The sequence below is a fragment of the Scatophagus argus genome, chromosome 9, assembly GCF_020382885.2.
Source record: "Scatophagus argus isolate fScaArg1 chromosome 9, fScaArg1.pri, whole genome shotgun sequence".
Taxonomy (NCBI): domain Eukaryota; kingdom Metazoa; phylum Chordata; class Actinopteri; family Scatophagidae; genus Scatophagus; species Scatophagus argus.
In genome coordinates, this window is record NC_058501.1 from 13042995 (window position 1) to 13067024 (window position 24030).

Genomic DNA, 24030 nt, shown 5'->3' on the forward strand with positions numbered 1-24030 from the left:
TGAACTTTTAATACTTCAGAAACATAGTGTACTATTACTCAGACAGACTACCAAATGAAGAACCTTCTGTTAGGATAGGGCTCAGTGTTTTTTGTCTCCTGTCCTCTCTCTCTCCCCACCTCTGGTGAGTGAACCAACCCAGAGCAGGGCTGGGCCGAGCCGTCTTCCTCCTGTGAGGATTTATAAACTCTCCTGCTTCACTAACCCCAGTTTATACTGTCAGCTTCTGTGGTATTGTGTCAGACTCTCTCCTTGAGACAATCTCTGTTCGTGATTTTTCCTTATGATCTAATACTTATCTCTTTGTGCTCAGGTTCATTCCTTGCGCCTGCCCGTCCTGCTCAGTCCCCCCCTCTGAAGCCGTTTTCTAGGACTGCCTCTGGATTTCTTCTGTTGGAGATTGAAGTTTTCCAATCCAGTGTTTTCAATTTTTGATAGCTGGGCTGCTGTTCTGTTTACATGGCTCATAGATTGTGTGTTTGATCAAGTGTACTTTTTATGATAGTGGGTACCCTGTTTACACACAATCCTGCAGGAAACTCTGTGTCACCTAGAAAACACCAACATCAAGATAATCACATCGAAACGAAGTGATGAATATCTTCTTGCAAAATTACTAAGCATCATAGCAGAACAGAGATTCAAAATGTGGAGAACTAGCATAAAAAATAAAGTGAAATAGGTGAAATAAAAGAGTAAATGGATCAAACTGAAGAACAACAATCAGATAAAATAGCATGTTAAGTAAAACTGGGTGTTCTGTCAGTTCTTTTATTAATTTTGTGATTTATTATTACTCGAGGAATAATAGGTAAATAATAATAAAGAAGAAAATAGCACCATGTTATGGTGGCCAGATTATTTTTATGTACATATATACAGGACAAATTCTAGGTTACGCGTTGGTTTCTATTTTCCCATATGGTGTAGGGTTACAGGTCTGGCTGCTTTTTAATTTTATTCTCTTGTGAATTTGAACACAGTGTCCCTCTGAATACCTTCAGAGGGAATGTCTTCACTTATGTACCACATGTAAGCTACTGTGTCTCTATATGGGCGTACTGGATACCTACTTTTGTTTTGAATTCATGGACAATGCAAACACTATTTAGGTATTACACAGTTCATATAGTTTTTCCCTGATTTAACCTACACTATTTTAAGATGAGAATGGCCTTTCTGTTTATTGGAATCAGAGTTTGGTCCAAAGAAAGAAGCGGTATTTGAATTAAACAGAGGTATGATGAATAACAAAAGTGCAGTAAACCTGTGGATTGCATTTTAAATTTCAAAAGGACCAATCATGATGCATGCTTTTTAAAAGTAGCCCCACAGCGCCATCTGCTGATGACTAAAAATGCAGGCTAAATTGTCTCGTCTCTAAATTGGCAACACTTATGGTTTTCAAGCAGGCAGGTTGACAGTTTGAGTGTCTAGGAGGTGAAGCTACTGAGACAAAATTGTTGTGTAAAAATATTTTCAATTAAAGTATGAATCCTTGAGTGTGTATAAGTAAAGAGTCAGAAGAATCAAGAAACTGGAGATGGCATTTAGACAACCCACACACTTCTACAGTTTTACATCAAGTGTAACACATGTAACACATCAAGTGTAACTCTACACATGATCTATAAGAAATGCTGGGCAGCCCTGAAGCAGCTTGTATTGTCCGCTCTGAGTTCAAACTTTTGCATGTTCTTTTGAGTTATTTTGGAAGTGGAGGGCAAAGTCAAAGACAAGCATCTCAGTGACATTTAAATGTATTCTGCTCTGTTCTATCACAACATGTGCCCTCTCCTTTACTGTTCAAACCATTAGTAATTAGGGTTAGTAATTAGGCAAATAATATCTGCCGTTATGAAATTGAAAAGCCACATTGAGGTAAGACACAAATAGCAAGGCAGAATTTCCGCCCTGCAGAGGAAGGAAGAAAATTTGACGTCAGCTCTCAAAACTGAAAACTAATGGGAAACTAGAGTCACATCATCGTTTGGATTCCAGACGGCAGATCAACCCATACACAACAGGTATGAGAACCTTGACTCACACTGACTTTCTCTTCCTCATCTCAGTTTCTAGTCATTTAACATCTGTCGAAGTCACATCATAGTTCAGTTTTGTATGTAGTTTTAGACTGGAGATATACAACCAGAATACATGAGGAAAAGTTTGTTTCATACAACTATGAATAGTTAATTTGTAACATAAAATGCACTTGACAGAACGCAATAAATTTTCATGATTTTCTTTTAATCTCTTTTTTGTCTAATACCTACACAGCACATTGTGACTCACTGTTGTAGAGTGTAATTTGTTCAGTACTGCAAATAAAAAAGGTCAACCCCCACTGCTTCAAACAAGTGATTTAACTTTAAACTCAAAAGATGTGAAGTTATAACACAATGTGTTTATGTTTGTTGAATGCAGTTCTGCATTTTTGAGTTTGACCTCTTTTTGTCTTTCAGAAACTGGGTCGACAAACATGGCAGTGGCACATAACCGATATTTTTTAGTCACATTTTTTCTTTGCAGTGAGTACATTTTAACAGCTTTCTTCTCTCTTGAACTCGTATATTCAAAGGTGGTCTTACACAGGAAAATGCAACCACAAACTCTTGCACAACGGAAACATAACCGACTAATGTGTTGCTGCATGCCATTGCTAGCATGCAAAAAAACAAAAAAAACAATCATGTGCTAATGTTTGTTTTCTTTTCCTTCTCCAAGACCTGGCTGTGGTGCTTTCAGGTACAGCAAAAAGAGAACACACACAAACTTTATAGTTCAGTTTTTAATGGATGTTATCATTTAGAAAAAGAAACAGCACAAATTTAGGGCTAGACTACACCTTATGAATCATTTTTTCCAGTCAGACACACAACCTCCCACTTCTTTTCTGCCTGTACTAACTGTCTGCCTGTCTTTGTCAGACAGCACTGTGTCTTGTTACAGGATTGAGCCAGGGACAATAGCAGGCATCATTTGTGCAGACATATTGCTGACCCTTATCATTGTCATTGTGACCTACCGATGTGCAAGCTTTCGGCGTCAGAAGATAGAAAATGGTGAGGCAGTGGAGCTAAAATGAATCATATTTTTGTAGTGTTTCTATCTGCAATGTGTGTTGCGTTAAATTTACTGTAGATTACATGGTTTGTCAGGGACCAGTACGCAGTACTAGATATCAGTGTGTGAAAGGTCTTTCAGAACTACTCATGGCTTTTCATAGTCATGTTTTAATATGGCCTATGTATTTTATTTGTGAAGCTGCTCTACTTTTGTTCACATTTCTAAAACTTTTTGGCCTGTGTCTTTTTATTTTTAATTACTCCTGTATCCCTGCCATGAGTACTTGTGATATATCTTAACGTATTCTCTGTTCAAATAACAAATTCTGTCTCTTTTTGTGTCTCATCTCTTCACAGCTAACAAAGTGTATATGAATGTCCGGGCCAACTGCAAGACCTAATCTACAGCCGGTGCTTTACATGTTAACTTTAGCTCCTGCCTCTTCATAAATATAATACACCATGTCATAAAAGATTAACTAAATGTACAAGTATCTGTACAAGTGTCTTGCACCTTAAATTTCTGCTCAGTTTCATACAACAAACACAGGCATAACCCTTCCTAAAAACTACCTAAGAAAAGAAAAACTCAGTTAAAGCTTAGGAAAACCTTATAAAGAGCCTTTAACATTTAGTCACAATGTGTGTTTGTGCTCTTTATATCTCTGCCTGTGACTATTTTGTAAAATCTAATAATAAATAAGGATTGTGCCAGGTTGTTAAAAGGAAAACTGAAGTGAGTAAATCAAAGTCACCAACCTCCCTGTAAGCATATCATACAGCACCCTCTATAGGTGAATTTTGGTGGCAAAATGTCCATACTGTATTTTAACAAGTCCTGGGGTGTGTTTTTTTAGTGACTTTGTGATTTTCCAGTGTCTCTCTGACAAACCACTGAGTGGACAGCGTAGAAAGAGAAATGGTGACAAAGAGTATTCAGCACATTAATAAATAAAACAAATCAGTTTTTCAGTGGTGAATAAATGCTATTTTTAATCAAATGTGCTTCTGTGTTAGCTTGGTTTGTCCACGTCCTTGTTCTCTATGTCTATAAGATTATAAAGCTTTTCCTTAGAAATACATCTTCTGATCTATGTTATCATGCTGTGCAAGAGTTGTGCAAAGCGCTGACTCCCACAGGAGATCTGGTTAGATTAGGGCAGTTGTGTGCTGTGGTGACTGTGTCTGCTGTCGTTATGTCAAACAATACCCGTTGATAAAGACCACGTGTCTGTGATATCTGATTTACCTGCTCGGTGCACAGTGTCGTTTCATCTCTAACTGAAGGTAGGCTGTTTATGCAGTGAAAGCAGTATTGAACGGATAATCCAGACTGACCTTTTTTGTCTGAGATGCCAGTCAGGGTATTGGATTGATTTATAGCTAAATTTTCTCTTCTTGCCTTCATAAAATATGGGACTTTGTTTTAGGAAGGTTGTGCATGAGAAATTTTCCTTGAGTTCAAGTTGGTTAATACAATTTGAGTTCCTATTTAAAAATAAATATATATTTCCTTTCTCTTATCATCAGTCCCTATAAACTGTGGAGTGTATCACTTTATCACTTTCTTTCATCTTTTGCGAAAGACACCCACAGTTTACTGTGAAATCCAGCAATCGAACCTAACCAGTTTGGTTTTATGAATGATACTGAACACATTTTCTTAACTTGTTAACTCCCACTAATTCTTTATTAATATTCTTTAGATATTAATAAGAACATCATTTGCATTGGCAGGTTATGAAAAATGTGGCTTATGCATCAATGTGCAAGGAATTCATTAAAGCTCGTGGGTTTCTGACTAAATAATTATGTCATTTGTAATTTTTCTTTTCTGTTTTGTTTTGTTTTGTCAAATAAAAAGATTTGTTAGAACTTGGCATCCCAAACGTTGTCCTCATTTGTGGTTTGTATGATGTATGAGCAAATGATGCTGCAGTTGCTGTTGAGACATCTCCAGTAGCTTTTGGAGCAACTGAAAAACTCAAGTTTGTTAAAAGTGCTTCTTTTTAATTGTCTATAACTTTTATTGTTAATTTTATAAGAAATGTTCTATGTATTATTCAGTAACGTTATATTTCTTGTCCAGTAGGTTTTAAACTTCTAATTGCAGCACTTTGCTTCATTAATAAACTTGGTAATTGTTGTTGGTGCTTTCTATGAATGCTGTGTTCACACATTTTATCCATATATGCCACATTTTTGCGTGTTCCTCATTTCAAATATTTCGTCATTTGTATTAAAACATGCAATATAAAGGTCACACTGACAAAAGCAGTGAAATTTTGCTTTCATTTCACTGAGAGTACAGCATCATTAGAGATAAACCTGTGGTAACGAATGCCCACAGACTAGGCAGCAGTAACTGCGGCCATCCGCCTGTGCTAAACCACAGGTCATGAGGAAATGCTCTTTTTGAAGATAGAATCGCATGTTTCACAGAAACATATAACTGACCTTATTACAGCTTTTTATCTTGGCATCACTTGGACAAGATAACTTGAACAATGAATGTCATGTGAAAAAGTAAAAAAGAGGGCCTGAATCCCGATGATCAAATGTGACAGAATATGTTTACATGTGACCAGCAGCCTTCACAGAAACAGAAACAGCAGCTTCCTCTTCTCTCGGTGGACTCCTTCCTCCCGCTCCCCCTAACAAAGTCAGATGCTGATAGCCCTCACGCACCAGTGTCATCTGAGGACACATCTTTGTCTGTGGATTAGCACAACACAGCCATTTGACAGAGAACAAAAGGACAAGCTACCCTCTCCTCTGTTTCGTATTTCCTCCTTTACCAGAAAGCAACATCTAGAAGATGTCTGACGCTCTTTGTATTGTGGGTTCGTTGTTTGGTGAGTGGTGTTATATGTGTTATGTGTTTTGACAGTGAGCGAGGATGATACCTTAAATTTTGCTTTTATCTGACATTTTACAAACTCTTTGTCTTTCAGGATCTGCAGAAGGTCAGCAAGGTATGTAGGCTTTCCTGGACCTACTGCTCCTGTGGGATTCTGGCATATGATTTTATGTGTTTTGTTTTTGTTTTACAACCTGTTCTCTTTCTTTCACAGAATGTGGTTCTTGTTACACAATAAACATGGGGTCCGTAATTGGCATTATTGCCTCTGATATCATCTTGACCATCTTCATCACTATTTCTGTGTTCTGTTTTGCAACTCACCACAAGAGACAGAGGAACTGGAACTCTCATGATGGTGAGCACTAACCTTATGTGTATTACTGCTTATTTGTGAGTAGCCTATGTTGAACGGTCATTTGGCCGGTGGGATTTACACTTTTTAACACTTTTTTTAACAGGTAAAAGAAATCTGCAACCATCAATATCAAAGAAAATAGCAACAGAGGTCACAGAATCTCCATACCAGGTAAAATGAGCCCTCAGAGACAATCAATATGAAAATGGTTTCTGTTTATATTTACACAGGATTTGTGTTTACATGATGAATTGGTTTGACTATTTTTTTTTTTGTAGGAGTTACATGGAGTCCAATCAGATGTGTACAGCGAACTTCGACACTTTAGGAAATGAAACAATCGAACTACAAAAACCCCAGCAATGTCTGTAATTATTTTCTCAAGAAATAAGAACCACAAACCATGTAGGTAATAACATAAAGTATACAGTGTATGTATTTTGCATGTAAATGATTTGTATTTTATTCATTAATACTGTGTTTGAATATGATACGGTATCACATCTTGTTTATTTTCAAATGTCTTAAAATATGCCTTTGTATGTGTATTTGTAACTAGTCCTAAATAATTATGAATCAAATTATATTTTAAAACCATGGAAATGAAAACAATGCCTTCTTTGCTTTTTATTTCTTTCTGGATTTATATTTCAAGAGAGGACATTTTCACGATACAACCATGAATATTCAAAGAGATAAAAAAGCCTGCCTCAGATAGATTCTGCTCTAAATCATCAAAAAAAGATTTTCTAAAAAAAAAATAATAATAATATTAAAATACAAAATAATAATTGGGACAATCTTTTTGCCAAATATCAAATGGCAGCTTGGTCTGTCTAATCAGTATGAGTTATGAGTAAGCCTTAAATTGTCTCTTTATTTCTCAGATTTATTCATACAATCACGTAACACAAAACCCATGTGAAAAAAAAGAAAAAAAAAATCTAAATTTGGATGAAAAACTCCCAGAAGCAGCTGTATTTGGAAAAAGCCTGTCTGCATCATATGACTCAACAGATGGCGGCCCCTGACTCATTATGAGGAAAGAAAAGAATCTGAAAAAGAGAGGAAAAAAACAGTTGCTATTCAGCATTACATTCACAACAGATGATTAACAAAGCCAGATCTAGGAAACTAATTAGATTCTCTGATTAGATGAGGATGGGATGTAACTAATTTAAATGTATGTTATGTGGTATACATAATAACATGAAAACATTTGCCTGATTCAAATGCAGAGGAAACAGACCTTCGGCACGATCAACAGGAGGCTCGGCACTTGGCTGGAACAGACATGTGCTCTGGAGGGGCTGAAGTATATATGAGAAAGAATATTACAAGAAATTATGTATATGGCTAAGTAAAAGAGTCACTGTATGCAGTGGTAATCAAACAACATCACTACCATATTCACTAGCAGAGGGAAAAACAATTCTCACCTGCTGGATAAGTTTCAGAGCTGATAAATTCTCTGGTGTCTGTGGGAATATTAAAATCAATAGTTTGGCCTTTAATTGCCCAGGCAGCTATTGTTGGAAAAATGTTGTTTTACATATAGAGTCTTACCATCATAGTCTACATCTTGTGGAGCAGGCCTGCCATTGTTGTTCTCCAAACTATCCCAATCCAGCAGCTCTCTGCTTCGGCCTGGGGCCAACATACCATTTAACTCATTAACTCTTCCTGGTGTTGCCTTTCTTTGGAGAATCAGGTCGAGACCAGCACTGTCATCGGCTTGGTCTCTGCTTGAACGGATGACTTGTTTTCCAGGCGAATGTTCAGCTTTCTGAGCATCCACTGCCACTCCTTCCTCACTGTTAAGATCAATCCTCTCTTTGCTTGCTTGGTGTTCCCTGTGTGGCCCTCTGTACTCTCTGCTCCCCTGGTCCTGAAACAGCTGACTGCTCATGTCCATCGGCCTCTTATTGTCTGTTTTCCTCAGCGATGGGGATTTATCTTTTTCCATATCTTTAGGAATTATGGTCTCATGGCTGTCAGGGTCTTAAACAAATACAAATTATTGTAACATCTGCATCAATATGTTGTCTGCGCTATTTGGGAAGCTAGTTTTATCTTGTGTTTAAGGTACTGCCCCTCTGCATGTCGAGAAAGTTTTATTTATGTGAAGTTTCACACTTTACATAAAATGAAGGCCGCATACCTGTAAATCCATTGGTGTCCAAATCCTCTGTAGATTTTGCCTCAGATATATCTGTAAACATTTTTTTTTGCTTTTTAAAAAGCATCATAAATCTGTATGGCACGAGTTCAGTTCAAAATATGTTACTACTCTGTACTTAATTCTTTCTAAAGGAAAAAAAAAACACAAAGATGTACCTTCAGAATCTTGTTCACTCAGCAGTTTGCTTGGAGGATGTCTGTATGCTGCAGATGTGAGAAAATGGTGATGAGGTGAGGTGATTGTATATGATAATGATCATAAAATGTCTTGTTTGTGGGCTTTGGATACCATGTTTATATCAATGGGGAACAAAAAGTACTCTGAGGATCTGGTGATGTGAGCTGTCAATAAGGAGCCTTCCTCTTTCAAAACTGAATACATCTCAGTGCTGCTGATGTTAGATTGTGAATCACAGACCTTTTATAGTTGTAGTAATGGTTTTCTCTGTAGTTGTACCCAGTGCATCTATAACAATAATAATGAACAAATTATGTGACAAAAGATAATAATAGCGAACTAAGCTGATTCAGAATGACTTCAAAACACAGTACAAAGACTATCTTGCATTAAGAAAACATAAAATGACATGTGGAAATTACATTAATAATCTCACCATTTAGGAAGTTTAACACATTTTCTCTCCTGACTTGAAAAGAAAGAAAAAAAAGAAAGAAATCCTTATTGTCATATTTAATTGATCTTAAATATTCATTGCAATAGTTAAGTAAGCTGAAAACAACAACTCTTCGGGTTGGTTTACCTCTGAGCGGGGCTGTTATCACCACGCCAAACAGAAGAAACAGACAACATGTGAAGCTGAAACAAATAAAACTACTTTTATTCTTGTACTCAATTTTTGTAGCATCATTCATCAGCAGAAGGCAAAGAAAAATACATTTCAATAACAGAAATCTGAAAAGATAAATAGACAAAATCTAAAAACTTACAGCTTCATTGTTGACTTTGGTCCTCCAGATGTGTCTGCTGTTGGTCAGCAGGAGTGCTGTTAGGCTTTTATATACTGCTGCTTGATCCTGATATTTCACCTTTAGTGGGTCTTGCCCTTGTTAATTACAGATTCTGACCAAATGTATCAGATCGTGTTGCTGTCAAAGACTATTTATGTGTGTTGAACAGTGCATGACTTGCAGGTAGCAGCACAACAATTAGGCTACAGGATAAGATTACAAGAGCCTATTCATTAGATCAGTTTAGGACAAAAACACATGTTATCATCATTCAGATTCACATAAAGGAATAGTCTTTCTCTCTATTTTGCATTGATTACAGGTAGTTGGTTTAGTCCAGGAAAATGCCCCTGGCTTAAATGATACCACAGAACATGTATTGTTTTCTATCACTATTTCACCATTGCCTATTTACCCAGTGGGCCCTACATTTTGTTTAAACAAAAACCCTTTTTAAAAAAGGCCCCACTGAGTATGAAAATGTCCTGAAATGGTGAGCAGAAGAATCCAGTAATTGAGTGATGAGTTGTGAAACTATTTGAATTACAATCTCATGTTTGTTCCTGTCTTGTCCCTACTATTAGACATATAAAATTTTGAATTATGTAGGCCCACTGATTATAGAGATTATATCAGGGTCTGTAGTGGTCAAACGTGTCTATTACTCGAGGAAATGAACAATGAATTTAGGATAGCTTTATACCCACTATTACGAACAAATATATTATATACTTAACAAAACTTGGTGGTTGCGACTGAATATACGGACACACGTAAATAAAAGTTTCTGCTTCTGTCAGACCTGTTGGTGCCAGAGGGAGATTCAATCAACCTCATGGAAAAGAAAAGGGAGAGCGCCCTCTGCGGGGAAGGCTGTTCGCTCTAAGCTCTTGATCCCAAGCATCGCCATATTGACGTCCCAGCAACGCTGAGAGGTAATCGTGTTATTTAACCACAAATCGTCGGAGGTTTGGAACTGTTGATGAGTGTTTTATATGCGAAGGGAAGCTGGTAACAAGTAACACAATCGCGGTGACATTCTACTGCTCGATTACAGTGTTTGTAGGATGTTTTTTCAAGGCGTTGTCAGTTAGTATGCCTCGCCAGCCAGCAGGCTATTCACTCCCTAGCCTGCTAGCTTAGCACTTTTTAGCTTTAGGAAATATCTTTTTCGAAGCTTTTTGTCCAGCTCCACAGTATTAGTGGCCACTAGAATGTTTTTCTTTTTACGGTGGACTCGGACTATTGATTTATTACTATTTCAATCTTATAACGTGGCCAAGAGCTGGTTGTGACTTTCCAACCGGCTTTTCCCTCTGCTGTTGTCGAGCTAATGCTAACCAGATAGCAGCCAGCAACCAGCTTCCCGGTTTGCCTGATAGCTCGCTGTTAGCTTCACTGCACTTATGCAGGCTTTGGGCCTCAGAGCGTTTGAACGTACACTCACCTTTTCATTTAAGTATTAAGCGGGCAAACTGTCTATAACTGAAATAGGGTTTTGTACTAGAAGAAATTTGTCGGTTTGATGCTTTTCATTAAAGTATGAATTTATTATATCCATGTTGTAGTAGTAGCTGGCATACGTTATGTCGCATAGTTTATTCGTGTTTGCTTAATTGATAGCGTTGATTTTTAATCAGCCAACTTATCTGCCCTTTTTTAACAGGAGATACAGCCTTGTTGTAGCCCCAGTGATGACTGTATTGAACCCTGTACCTCCTGATTAGACTGGTTGGATGCCCCCATTTAGCATTCAGGTTGCTATATCACACACGCCACCATATTTAGACACTTTAGACATGCACCAATAATTTAGCTTGAGGAGGGTTTTTTTTTCCTTTTTTTTTCTTTCTTTTTTTTATATATATATATATATATATATATATATATATATATCTGTTAAGTAATGTCATGCTGCTATTTCACCTTTTTAAGTTGGCATTTTGCTGACTTCCTGTAGCACGTGAGAAACATTTGAATTTACATTTGAATTTATTCAGATCAATGTCTTGTGAAGCAGTAAGGAAACATTTTGGAGTTAAAATATCTCTTAAAATTTTCTCAACATTTGTCGGTTCTGCATGTGGTGCCAAACTAAGTTGAATGACTGCACTGTAGTAGATTAACTGTTTCTTTTGTATTTATATGCCCATGTAGCTTCCTTATCATAAAGGCATCTCAGCTGCTCCAGTTCCGATTCATCGATAACCATCATCCTGGAGGGAAACTCCCAGGTATTGTACTGCTATTTTACTTGTTTTTGTTTTTATAACCTGAAGTGCACACACTGTGCTGTGATTTGAAATGAAGTAACTGAATTTTCTGATATTGCTTGTTTTGTTTCAGGAGACTTAGAGAAGATCCTGTGTAGAATATGTCTGGCCCTGTCCCAAGCCGTTCTCGAGTTTACCCTGATGTAAACACACAGAGACCTCGGGAATATTGGGACTATGAGTCCCATGTTGTTGAATGGGGGTAAGTTGGCGAATTAGTTGTTCATGTCTTGTTTTGCTTTGTTGGGTCTCAGGGTTGTTCACTGTGCCTTTTTTTTTTTGTTTGTTTGTTTTTAAGGAACCAAGACGACTATCAGCTAGTCAGAAAACTGGGGAGAGGCAAATATAGTGAAGTGTTTGAAGCCATAAACATCACAAACAATGAAAAAGTGGTTGTCAAAATACTGAAGGTATGGCTATAATCACTTTGCTCTCCTCTTATTTTATATGTCTTTCAGTAAAGTATAGCCGTAATTGTATTGCTTCAGTGGAGATTTCATGTACCTCACAAGACCATCTCTGTTCACAGCCTGTGAAGAAAAAGAAAATCAAGAGAGAAATAAAGATCCTGGAAAATCTAAGGGGTGGCCCAAATATCATCTCACTGTTAGATATCGTCAAGGATCCTGTGGTAAGTTTGATCTAATTTTTTTTTTTGTTGCACTGTAACATTTTGGGGCTTATGTATGTGCAAGATTTCCTGCGTCAACGCATTTGTTTTTCTTTTAGTCCCGAACCCCAGCTCTGGTCTTTGAACATGTGAACAACACAGACTTCAAGGTAAAGATCCAAGCTTTTTTGACTTATAATAGTAATACAAAATATTTTTTCCCCCTCTCAAATTTGTGCAAACTGATTTATTTATTTATTTATTTATTTACAGCAATTGTATCAAACCCTATCTGACTTTGACATACGGTTCTACATGTATGAAATCTTAAAGGTAAGAAACAGCTTTTAGTACACTCAATTTGCTGCGCTCTATTTTAAGCTCTTAAATGGTTATATCAAGCTGTCACCCTGTCTCTGAATATCTTATTTTAAATTCCCCTCTTTGACTGTTAGGCTCTGGATTATTGCCACAGTATGGGAATTATGCACAGAGACGTCAAGCCACACAATGTAATGATTGATCACGAACACAGAAAGGTATTGTCTCATATGCTAACCATTTTCCTCATGTGACACCGGCTAATCTAATTTTTAAAAAAACATACACTCACCTTTTTTTATTAAACCTTCACCCCTACTTAATTGACGCATCTTTATAAATACTCAACTCATTTTTTTCCTTTTACCTTCAGCTCCGCTTAATTGATTGGGGTTTGGCAGAGTTCTACCACCCAAACCAGGAATACAACGTGAGAGTGGCATCCAGGTACTTCAAAGGACCTGAACTGCTGGTAGACTACCAGGTAAGGCTCCCGAAATCTTCCTTAGGTTTGTCATGCCTCATTTACACGAGTTGGTTAAAATGGCACATGGGATTTTCATTGTTAAATAAGTGAAATTTAATTTTATTTGTTCATCTCTATCATTTATAGATGTATGACTACAGCTTGGACATGTGGAGTTTGGGTTGCATGCTTGCCAGCATGATCTTCAGAAAGGAACCTTTCTTTCACGGTCATGACAACTATGATCAGGTATGAAGAGTCAAATCAAGTCTTTTAATGTATTTTTAATGAAGTCTTTTGTGTATCTAGTCGCAAACCTGTTGTCTTAACAGGGTTGTGTCTGGGTTTGACCGTTTTCACATTAAGGCAAATATCAGATTGGGTCTCAAACGTAACTCAGCTGCTCTCAAGTGACTCATAATGGGAGTCTGTGAAAAGAGTGTCGTGGTGCCTCAATTCATCTTGACAACTGTGACAATAAAAGCCTTGTTAGGAAACTACTAGAGGGCTTTTAATTTGAAACATGCAGGAATAGTTGAGTATGTATTAACAATGGGATGCAGTGACTTCAGCAGGACATATGGTTGTGGATCAAAACAAGGCTTTGTACTTACTATATGGTAATATAAGTATTGTGTGTAACAGACAGCATTATCTGCACCAACTTATTACTGATGAGTGTTCTTCTCTCTCGTTGTGCTGAGCTAATCGGCCCCTGCTAACTAGCAGCATGCTGTTGGCTCTCTCCGTCTCTCTCTTCACATTCACATCAAACCAGTTTAAGCTTGAACACTGGACCGCCAAAACTGGAAACCTATTCAGCCCCAATACATGGTATTGTCAGTTTAACAGCGAAACCACATTCTTCTAATAACCCTAAATAGTTGGCCACGTAGCAGTTCTGCTGGGGCACCTGGGATGCTGTGTCTTTCTCATAGTTGCCTTGGAACTTTTGCTGTTGCTGCACTGAATGTAAAACAAAAGGGGGATAAAAGACGAGTACAGGACTGTACAAGTGGACACAAGTCATAACATGTTACTCCCATGGATGGTGTTGTTTGTGTTGTGTGCGTCTACGTTGTAACAATGAATTTTTTGACTCACTTGAGCTTGTGTTTCTTTAAGCCTGTTTAAAGTACAGTTCAGAGGATGTTTCATTTCTAATGGTGCACAATAGAAAGTGATGATTTAAAATGTTATTTTTTTTTAAGCATTCATCTAGTGCAACTTCCACACTGCTCAGAGATTGTAATTTAGTAATTGGGCAAGTAATGTTTTGGCAATGAAGTCTACCAATTAGATGGATATCCTCTAGTTCAGTTAGGTATTTTATAAAATCTTTTCAAACCATACAGATATTTAACAGAACATTATTAATTTAACAAGATGTACGTTCCTACAGCGTTAGACTTGCCTCCTTATTGACAGTGTATTCCCTCCATACAGACCACTATGTAACTGACTGTAACACTATCATTTGCACTAGAAAGGCCCGTGTTACCCTTCAGTAAAAAAAAGACTTCACTTTCAGTGGTTTAATTATGTTCCTTATACCTTGCAGCTTGTGCGAATTGCGAAAGTACTCGGCACAGAGGACCTGTACGACTACATTGACAAGTACAACATTGAATTGGATCCACGGTTCAATGACATTCTCGGAAGGTAAAAGGTTATGGCCATTTGAATCTTTCGAAAGCGGTTTTGGCTAATGAATACCTCACATTAATGCTCGATCCCTGCTGTGTTCTCTAGACACTCCCGCAAAAGGTGGGAGAGGTTTGTGCACAGTGAGAACCAGCACCTGGTCAGCACAGAGGCTCTAGACTTCCTGGACAAACTGCTGCGCTATGACCATCAAGCCCGCCTCACGGCCAGAGAGGCCATGGATCATCCCTACTTCTGTAAGTTTGTTGTCCTGCCATTTTTTCTTTATAGCACCTTGTCTGCATCACTTATTGTTTGAGTGAACACCCTCCGACAAGAATTTGTGTGCAGTGTTTATATGTTAAAACGTGTACTTTGGTCCATTGCTCAAATCCACCGTTGTCGTCAGATCCCATCGTTAAAGATCAGGGAAGAGGGGCCACTCCTGGAGGAATGGCTGCCAGCTCCACACCAGTCAGCTCCTCAAGTATGATGGCAGGTATGTAATGAAAGAATTAATAGCCCTGGCTAAAGGAATAGTCCACATTTTTAGAAGTTCTGCTCATAATCTGATCTATCGCTCTCTTATTTGCAGCCTAAGTAAAAGTTGGATTATGGAAGGCTCCACATAAAGTTAAATCTGTTTTTTGAGGGGATTCTAATTAGCAATAATCAGATTGTCATGATACCAGAATTTTAGATTTTGGTACAATACTAGTGTAACAAAAAGATAGGACTAGTGCCCAAGGAAAAAGTTTGAGGCTCACAAAATGAGATAACTTTTTACTTTAATTAACAGCACAGTGGTGGTACAGGAAGTCCCAGAACCCATACAAACACATCTGTAATAATATTACAATGTCTGCAGTCATGGGTTGAAAATCTGATTTTGTCTGTTTTTTTTATAGCTTTCGTACTTTAGATTTTATCAGATGTGGATATTGTATTGTTTCACATGTGGTATTGAAAAGGTATATTTGGATATTTTGAATAACCTTAAGAGACTGTACTTTATTTGCAGCCAAGGAAACTGTCAGACTGTAAAAGGACCGGCTGAAAAGAAGGCTGTAACACACTCTGAGTGTTTCTTTGGCTGCCATCAAAATTATAAGTAGATCTGAGATTGCGATGGCATGTAAATATGAGTAACGAGCCTGCCTGTCCTCCTTAGGCATCACCTCAATGTCCTCCTCGCAGCCACTGGCTAACATTGCTGGATCACCCGTCATCTCTGCTCCCAACACTCTGGCCACGCAAGTCCCTGCAGCCACCGGGGCTCAACCCTGAAGCCACTTCCTCACCTGTGTTTATGTGTGCTCATGGCCATGTCCTGCCTAGCTCTCACTGCGGCCCAGGGCCATGGCTACCCTTTTTATGTTGAAAATAACAAAGAAGAAGATTTAAAAATTGCTTTTCACATTCAGTTGTATTTTGACACCTGGACTTGACAGAAATGTATTGTTGCACCTGTCAGGATTATTAGAATTAATTTGGGTGTGTTGACAATGCCATTGTCTAGAAATTCTAATAAGATGTAGACATGAAGAGAATGGATAATAAAATTTATTTTGTATGTTCCAAATATACAGTCTTGCTTGAAACTGTTTGATGGGGATCGTGCTGTATTACACTGTGAACCTTTACACGACTTCACAAAACAGAGTCAGGAATCTGGTGTGCCCCACCTAACAGTGCTGGCTGGTTGCACACAATGTAATGTGCAGGAGTTGTTGGTGTTTTGAAGTTGTTAGATGCTATAATTCTTTAATTGGACTTTTGTAGATATTCTACAGTTACTGTCAGGTTGCATGCACCCATTGCTGAGTATCACAGGGTCAATAGTTTGCCAATCTTATGTTACTTTCACTTCTATATGTGTATGTATGTGTTCATGTTTGTTTTTTATGAAGTCTCTTACACATGATTTTGATTACATAGACGATTTTGTAACTTTCTGTTTTATGTTGGGAGGAGTCATCACCTACAAAAACAACTTCAAAAATAAACAATTTAAACAGGGTTTTCCAGGAACTACATGTTATTGAGTATACCCTCTGTTGCATTAGCAGTATGAGTGACTTAAAAGCAGAGCAGTGTAGTCAGCAAGACAGTTCTTCAGGATGGATTCCCCAGCTATTTAAGCTCTGAGTTTGTGCATCCACATCTTTTATTTTGGTGAGCTTGAACAATGTGAGTGCAGAGCATATATCCAAAGTCGTTCAATACCATTTTCTTTTGTACTGTGGAGGCATCAAATGTGTACGTGCAGTAACTTCTAGAGAGCTTTACATGATTAAAGCTGAATGTGTGAATAGAAGTGAACCACATTCACAGCAGGTCCTTTGTTGAACAAAAAAGAAAACAAAAAGGCTACCATAAACCAAGCAATGCCAAAGCTAAATTGGTTTAACAAAGGTTGTAATTTTACACACAGATGACTCCTGCCTTTACATATGCAGACGAACATATGGTCAAAAAGTTAACATACAAGCCTGCACATGCAAAATACAATTACATTTACAGCATCTGTTCATGCACAGGGATAGTGCTGCTACTGTCCTGCAAGGACTAATCCCGTGCTGGATATAGCAATCACATCAAAACTGGATTAAAACACGTTAAAAATCAGTATCCAGAGCAGTCCAAAGACTGCACAACTTTTCTGCAAATACCTGAAAATGTAGCATTTGGCTCCAGATGGAGGGACTCCAACCCATATCTACGCACTCAACCGTTCGGAATCATGGTGCGTTCATGTGCTTCTCATATGTGGAAAATCAATCACGCTGAAAAACAAGTGCTTTCGGTGAGCCTATTATAACAAGTTTCGTATTTTATAAGATGCAAGATAGCAATTAAGTAGCCTGATTTATTTTTCAGTTAACATTAAGAAGCCCCCATCCCGTATGGGATTTCAAGACACTAGAAAACTTAAGAAACTTAACAAACAAGGGCAGTTATAAGGGGCATTAATCATGTCAAATGTCAACGTGTAAACTGCAAGTTATAATTGTATGTAATTGAAAGAATTTGCATGTTTTATAGTGAAATACTGCAATGCACATAAAACATGGTAGCGTTTATCAGTAAAGCTTACGGACAGATTGCTTCATATTCCCGATAGTGTTGAAGGCAGCATTAGTCGCGCCTGCTAAGGCACTCCTCTGCAGCGGCGCTCGGGCAGTTAGCTGTTTGCAAACCAGCCTGTTTTGGTTCTGTAAAATGGGAAAGTTAGCCCTCATCTCGATTATAATAGCTGCCCTCTCGGCGCTGTTGGGAGAGAGGATTGTCAGCTTAAGGTAAAATAGAAAACAACTCCATTCAGGTTGAAACGTTGCGGATATGTTTCGGCGTTTGTTGCTCAGTTTGTTTGTTTGTTTTCTGCTGGGGAAGAAAGTTGTGTTATGCCCGCCTGACCTAATGTAATACCTCTGTGGACAACATTGCAGGAGACGAGCCCTCGCCTCAAATGAACTGGTTCAGAAGCATCTGCCGAACTGTGTGACACTGAAGAATCTGGGTAAGTAACGCGAAAAGAAAATACAGCAAAAACACTATATGAACATTAAGTTTGCAACTGTCGTACTTTCAGATTATGGTTCGGAAGATATAACGATCCTTGGAAGCGGACTTGCCTTTATCAGCACTGTAAGTAGCCCGCTTGAGTTGAAAAACAGCCAAATGTAGACTTGAACAAACTCAGGGCACTAACAGAAAACAAAAGTGAGCTTTTCCAGCCTTATGGCCTTAATCTCTTCTATCTGTCCTACCTGTTCAGCATTTCAATCACTGCCTTCAATCTGTGTGGCCTAGCATTTACTATAATGAAAACAGAAAATATAAAGCTTGTCTTTTTGAAATAATCCTTATTGATTAGTGCTGAAACAAATGATTTTATTTGTTGTTGCTTAAGCTGGCGGTTTTTTAATCGATTAACCGTTTTGCGTATAAAATGTCCTTCCCAGTTTCTCAGTGTCCGAGGTTATATTGCAAAGTTATATAATTTATAATGACATTAAACAGAAAACTGGAGGAAATCCTAATATTTGAGACTGAGAACAACCATTTTTAGGATTTTTTTCTGTGTGAAGTTAATCCACTTTAAATTATATGTTTTAAAATATCCTCAAATTCACATTTTTTTAATCCCTCTGATCATCTCCAAATATTAGAAAAAACATTTCTGATCCACCCTGTAACTGGTCGGCATGTCTTTAACCGTGGAGAAAGAAAGCAAAACTCTTATAACTCTAGCTGCTAGATGTGATCTAATGCCTGATCATCTGTTGATCATAATATCAAGGGTCTGAATTATCCTGGAATGCCACCCTCAGATGCGACAGGAAAGATCTTCTCCCTTGACATGCAAGATCCTCGGAAGAAGCCTGTGGAGCTGCGCATGCCAAGAAACTTTGACCTGGAATCATTCAACCCACATGGCATCAGTGTTTACACCGATCCAAGTGGTAAAAGCGCTTATCACCGAAGTTGGGTTGTCACAAAAGTTAAAGGACAAAACCCTCGTCTGGTGGTTTTCTGATACATGTTTCAGATTGGTCCAGGTCTATCAACATTTATATTGATATGTACATTAAATACAGATATACATTAGTAGGACAGATTGAAAGGGGCTTATTTTCAGGTTCATGCTTTTATTTTAGGTGTTTACCAGAATAGGTTCACAGGCTTTATTGTTTAAAAAATACATTTAACTCAGTCCATCTTAAATGCATAATAAGCAGGATGTGGTGATTGTTGTTTCTAAACACACCATTCAAAGTTGGTCCCTCATTGCCAGCTCAACAGGTGAGACATTAATGAGTGAATGAAGAGAGGCAGCGGCATTAGTGAGAATAAAGCAGTGAGTTGTCTATTGATTGCTTCACACTGGTTTTGTTGCGAAACACAAATATTTATATGGCCACACCTTTGCACAACCCTCTGGATTTTGTGAGTATACAGCCTCTGTTTGGCCCGCGGCTCAGCCTGGTCAAACAGACACACGGACATGCAACTTTTCATACATCCATAACAGAGTAACTGCAGAGGAGAGAGGTGGAGACTGTGATGTAACCTGGTCACTAAATATCCCAAACGCAACAAAGCACAGGGTTTTTGTTTATTGCTATAACGGATGATTGAGAGTAATTATTTCTGTGTGAGTCTACATGTTGTTTTATGGAAAATGCTGCATATTATACCTTTAAGGCCATTCTTTGGAGAAGCCCGGCCTGCTCCAATTGGTCAGCCACGCAGGCCTTAACAGGCACTGCTCACTGTGTTTCTGGTCATCTCTTCCTGTGTTTTTAGCTTCCAACTGAAACTTATAGCCTCCAAGTTTAAAATCAGGTCACAGACATCTGCTATCAATCCATCTTCAATCTTGTGCTATTGCCAGGCCTCGACCAAGCCCTCCGGTGGAGTAATGTTGCTTTGGCCTTAGTTTTGTACTGATCCTCAGGGCAGTGAAGCGTTTAGTGCACACACAGATTTCCAGTCGTTTGGGGACATTTTCAACAGCCAACAACAGAGAAACTGGCTGCTTGGCTTCTGCCTTCCATATCTTTATATAACAACATCAGGCAGGAAGGTTGGGTGCGTCAGTCACCTGGGTGGAAGTTGGTCTCCTATCTAGAGCTGGTGCTGTGTTACATAGTGATGCAGATAAGTAATGAAACAAAAGGCTGGGCTATTGACGAGGTGTGTCGGGCAGTTCAGGAGCAGTGTTTTCTGTAGGAGAGCAAACTCCCTTTGGTGTGGACTTTGAAATTTGTTACTTTGCACATGTTTTATTTGTACAAAAATTCTGAAACAGGAATTAAAAATAATTTCATTTTCAGTTCAGCTTCTTCTGCACGATGAAATGAAAAGAAAATACTTAAATGTGTGTAGAAATACTGCAGACCTCCAGCAGGTCACATGTGTTTTCTCATTGTGGTGTCTTTACTTAGTGTAACTTTAATAATTAAATTTTTTCAATTTCTAGTCATGCATGTTTGTCACAGTTACACATACACTCAGAGTTGGTCGTCAGTATTTTTACAATGTTTCTCTTGTTCCTTATCAGATGACACAGTATACCTGTTTGTTGTCAGTCACCCTGAACACAAAAGCCAAATAGAGCTGTTCAAATTTATTGAGGATGGCTTCTCCCTGGTGCATCTGAAAACCATCAAACATGAACTTCTCCACAGGTACATGAACCGTTCTTGAGCTTTAATGAATAGGGATATGTAGTCAGTCTGCAACAGCTATCTCATGTTAAGGCATATTTATACAATAACATATTGTCATTAATAATGTAATTATTGCATATAATGATGGTAATTTTTCCAATTCTGATTTCTCTTTGCAGTGTGAACGATATTGTTGCAGTGGGAATTGACTCCTTCTATGCAACCAATGACCACTACTTTAAGAATGCATTCCTTAAAGGTTTTGTGGAGTTTCTTCTGGGTCAGCCCTGGTGTAATGTTGTGTACTACAGTCCTGAGGAAGTAAAAGTGGTCTCTGAGGGATATTACATGGCAAATGGCATCAACATCTCACCAGACAAAAGGTAAGAATGATGCGCAGGGATGTGTACATGTTTATCTATACTTCAAATGTCTAAACATCTTCATTTTGATATCCTTTCTCATTTATAGACATATATATGTAGTAGATCTGTTCGACCACAATGTACATGTGCTGGAGCGGAAAGATGACAATGCATTGGTCTCTGTGAAGGTAAATAATTCAAAATATCAACAATATGAGAGTTCTCAGATTTCTCGCGGCACATTTCAAACGCAAGCTTTTCTACCGATGGTATGCTTTATCTGCTTTAATAATGAAATGTTTTATACTTTAGCCATTGGTATCCAAATGATATACTGCACAATACAAGTGTGTGTAACATTGATTGATGTGACACTTTGGCTAATTTATGCAAGTTAAAATGCAGAATAACTTAATGTTGATTTGTTGATGATTGTTGATTAACTTTGTTCCACTATACTTGGAAAAATTCATCACTTTAAGCATGGATTTCAGTAACTTGTGTTTTGTTTAGTGATAGATTTATGTGAATAATTTATTTAAACATAAGAACTGAGTAACATAATATGATCATATCATCTTGATACAAATCTGCTAGAAGTCAACAAATGTTGAAACAGCAATAATGTTAATTGTTTTTACATTAATGTCAATTTTAAAATTAGTATGAGTGACTCAAATGTTCCAAAACCAATATACACTGAAGCTAAAAAAAATAAGGGAAGTAAGTACAAAATCAGGTAATGCTGCAGTTGTCATTTTAAGGTAGCCAAGACATCATAGTAAAGGCTTATCGTATTTTATAATGATGGATGTATGATTATAATCTTGTGTATAACACCTCAACAGAATGTGGCTGTGAGGTCACTCTGTGACAACGTTGAAGTTGACCCTGAAACTGGTGACCTGTGGTTAGGCTGTCACCCTAATGGGTGGAAGCTTTTGATGTTTGACCCCAATGACCCACCTGGATCGGAGGTTTGTCCTTTCGCTTTCGCCAGATAATAAATTGTAAACATTACAAAAACAGACTTAACACAAAATCTGTTTTGCTTTGAGTCATCTCATTATAAAACGTTCTTTTCACATGATCATGTTTTCCTCAGGTCATCCGCGTCCAGAATATTCACTCTGATCAGCCAGTGGTGACTCAGGTGTATGCTGACGATGGCCATGTGATCATGGGCTCCTCTGTGGCAGCTGCGTACGGGGGAAAGTTGCTTATTGGGACTGTGTTCCATAAAGCCATATGCTGTGACCTGAAGTAGGCCACGTCTTTTTGACGTATGGCGTGAGGCAGAAGAGTCTAAACAAATGCATCAAAATTTCAGTTAAAGAAAAAGAAATCAAGATTTAGCTCATTGCAAGGCTCTCAGTCAGAGGGTGACTGGTGATTTGACGACGATGGAGACGATGGTTTGATTTTGTGAATGTTATGGCTCTTAAGAAAAATGCTCTACCCTCTTGCTACAGGTGGGTGTGTTTTCCTGATTTTATAGCAATAAACCATCTGTACAACAGGATATTTGGAATTGGTGACAGACGTAGAAGGCACTGAACTACCCAGATGATTGAACCACTATGAAATAAGTTCATGCAATTATTTGCTGTGTATCATGAAAACAATATTTTCCACTGGTCACCTGAAAATGTGAAATCTTTATGTGTGTGGTGGATGGTCTTACGTGTTTTAATTGCTGAGTTCAATTGGGGAAAAAAACAAAAAACATTTCATTTGTTCCATGCATTTGAACGTAAATAAAAAAAACAAATGAGTCACACTACTGCTGTGGATTGTCCTGTGGTTCAACAAGTGTGCACAAAAAAAGTCATGTAATGGCTCACCAGACAGATGACAGTACACAAAATGACAGCATATGAATCCGACCTCACGTCATCTCTGCTTTTCACTGCGCTTTGAGGGAAGGCAAGTTGAACTCAACACTTAAAATAGGAAGTAGAGTTAGAGATCCAAAGAACAGGAAGAATTCTATCAGATGTGTGTGATGTGTGTGGATGTTATTATGTTAGAAGAATTACATTAGTTTCTTTTTTTTTCTCCCAAAATAAAAAGCAAGTAAGAAGGCTGTTACCAGAAATTGGTTTAATGTATGCAGTGTTGTAAGGTTGTATTAATGTGTTGGTTCTTTTCACCTTTAGGCCCAAATATACTATATAGACAAAAGTATTGGGATGTAGCTATTTTTAGTGGTTGGGTTGGACCGCTTACAAATCTTAATGCTTCAGTATGCCAAGACATTTTGGTCAATGCTAAGCTTCCAGCTTTGTGGTAACAGTTTGGGAAAGATCTTTGCTATTCCAACATGACTGTGGCCCAGTGCACAAAGCAAAACTCCATAAAGACAAGGCTGGATGAGTTTGGTGTGGAAGAACTCGACTTCATCAAACACCTTTGGGGTGAACTGGTGGACTGTGAGGCAGGTCTTTTTGTGCAACATCAGTGCCTGACCTCACAAATGTTCTGCTGCATCAGTGGGCTAAAATTCCAACAGAAACACAAAATCTTGTGTTGAAGCACTTATAGCTGCAAAGCTGTTTGTATATTTACAACGCAGTGTCATTAAATTCCCTGTTGGTGTAACGGTCAGAGGTTCCAATACTTTTGTCTACATAGTGTGTATTATTCTAAGGTGTGCTAACACACAGTAAGTGTCAGTAAATACTGACTTTACTCTTAAGTTCACTATATGGATGTTGTTTTTTTTCTGAATCAGACTAC

The 24030-nt window shown here is 38.0% G+C and overlaps 5 protein-coding genes across 5 annotated transcripts; 4 read left to right on the forward strand and 1 right to left on the reverse strand.

The window, feature by feature from the left end:
• The first annotated feature begins 1954 nt into the window (after positions 1–1954).
• On the forward strand, positions 1955–4810 carry hcst (hematopoietic cell signal transducer). The gene is made up of 5 exons (XM_046400805.1): positions 1955–2027; positions 2466–2531; positions 2728–2748; positions 2931–3065; positions 3426–4810. Exons 2-5 carry the CDS (start codon positions 2483–2485, stop codon positions 3467–3469), a joined length of 249 nt encoding a protein of 82 aa, XP_046256761.1. The 5' UTR covers positions 1955–2027; positions 2466–2482; the 3' UTR covers positions 3470–4810.
• A 914-nt stretch (positions 4811–5724) lies between these two features.
• On the forward strand, positions 5725–6900 carry LOC124065054 (transmembrane immune signaling adaptor TYROBP). Its single transcript, XM_046400078.1, has 5 exons — positions 5725–5923; positions 6023–6043; positions 6143–6286; positions 6390–6457; positions 6565–6900. The coding sequence occupies exons 1-5, from the start codon at positions 5887–5889 to the stop codon at positions 6619–6621; spliced, it is 327 nt and encodes a 108-aa protein (XP_046256034.1). The 5' UTR covers positions 5725–5886; the 3' UTR covers positions 6622–6900.
• On the reverse strand, positions 6893–9996 carry LOC124065053. The gene is made up of 10 exons (XM_046400077.1): positions 9416–9996; positions 9229–9284; positions 9082–9114; positions 8886–8933; positions 8624–8671; positions 8448–8498; positions 7853–8287; positions 7726–7764; positions 7536–7596; positions 6893–7341 (listed from the first exon to the last, which is right to left on the reverse strand). The coding sequence occupies exons 1-9, from the start codon at positions 9421–9423 to the stop codon at positions 7547–7549; spliced, it is 768 nt and encodes a 255-aa protein (XP_046256033.1). The 5' UTR covers positions 9424–9996; the 3' UTR covers positions 6893–7341; positions 7536–7546.
• A 223-nt stretch (positions 9997–10219) lies between these two features.
• LOC124065052 (casein kinase II subunit alpha-like) lies at positions 10220–16770 on the forward strand. The gene is made up of 15 exons (XM_046400076.1): positions 10220–10371; positions 11103–11193; positions 11594–11670; positions 11783–11911; positions 12008–12119; positions 12239–12340; positions 12439–12489; positions 12593–12652; positions 12775–12858; positions 13014–13124; positions 13254–13355; positions 14668–14768; positions 14859–15007; positions 15160–15249; positions 15922–16770. The coding sequence occupies exons 4-15, from the start codon at positions 11811–11813 to the stop codon at positions 16035–16037; spliced, it is 1179 nt and encodes a 392-aa protein (XP_046256032.1). The 5' UTR covers positions 10220–10371; positions 11103–11193; positions 11594–11670; positions 11783–11810; the 3' UTR covers positions 16038–16770.
• Positions 16771–17871: 1101 nt separating this feature from the next.
• Positions 17872–23074, forward strand: LOC124064855 (serum paraoxonase/arylesterase 2-like). Its single transcript, XM_046399678.1, has 9 exons — positions 17872–18049; positions 18200–18270; positions 18343–18398; positions 19054–19216; positions 20818–20944; positions 21106–21309; positions 21398–21479; positions 22140–22268; positions 22397–23074. The coding sequence occupies exons 1-9, from the start codon at positions 17973–17975 to the stop codon at positions 22556–22558; spliced, it is 1071 nt and encodes a 356-aa protein (XP_046255634.1). The 5' UTR covers positions 17872–17972; the 3' UTR covers positions 22559–23074.
• Positions 23075–24030: the final 956 nt, after the last annotated feature.

Coding starts and splice junctions, on each gene's coding strand:
- LOC124064855 (XM_046399678.1), top strand. CDS start 17,973: ATGGGAAAGTTAGCCCTCATCTCGATTATAATAGCTGCCCTCTCGGCG. Junction 20,945..21,105: donor AAACATGAACTTCTCCACAG/GTACATGAACCG, acceptor TTCTCTTTGCAG/TGTGAACGATATTGTTGCAG. Junction 21,310..21,397: donor AACATCTCACCAGACAAAAG/GTAAGAATGATG, acceptor TCTCATTTATAG/ACATATATATGTAGTAGATC.
- LOC124065052 (XM_046400076.1), top strand. CDS start 11,811: ATGTCTGGCCCTGTCCCAAGCCGTTCTCGAGTTTACCCTGATGTAAAC. Junction 12,653..12,774: donor ACATGTATGAAATCTTAAAG/GTAAGAAACAGC, acceptor TTTGACTGTTAG/GCTCTGGATTATTGCCACAG. Junction 14,769..14,858: donor TTCAATGACATTCTCGGAAG/GTAAAAGGTTAT, acceptor TGTGTTCTCTAG/ACACTCCCGCAAAAGGTGGG.
- LOC124065053 (XM_046400077.1), bottom strand. Junction 8,672..8,885: donor CATTACTACAACTATAAAAG/GTCTGTGATTCA, acceptor TCACATCTGCAG/CATACAGACATCCTCCAAGC. Junction 7,765..7,852: donor ACAAGATGTAGACTATGATG/GTAAGACTCTAT, acceptor ATATTCCCACAG/ACACCAGAGAATTTATCAGC.
- LOC124065054 (XM_046400078.1), top strand. CDS start 5,887: ATGTCTGACGCTCTTTGTATTGTGGGTTCGTTGTTTG. Junction 5,924..6,022: donor TATTGTGGGTTCGTTGTTTG/GTGAGTGGTGTT, acceptor TTTGTCTTTCAG/GATCTGCAGAAGGTCAGCAA. Junction 6,458..6,564: donor TCACAGAATCTCCATACCAG/GTAAAATGAGCC, acceptor TTTTTTTTGTAG/GAGTTACATGGAGTCCAATC.
- hcst (XM_046400805.1), top strand. CDS start 2,483: ATGGCAGTGGCACATAACCGATATTTTTTAGTCACATTTTTTCTTTGC. Junction 2,532..2,727: donor AGTCACATTTTTTCTTTGCA/GTGAGTACATTT, acceptor TCCTTCTCCAAG/ACCTGGCTGTGGTGCTTTCA. Junction 2,749..2,930: donor CCTGGCTGTGGTGCTTTCAG/GTACAGCAAAAA, acceptor TGTCTTTGTCAG/ACAGCACTGTGTCTTGTTAC.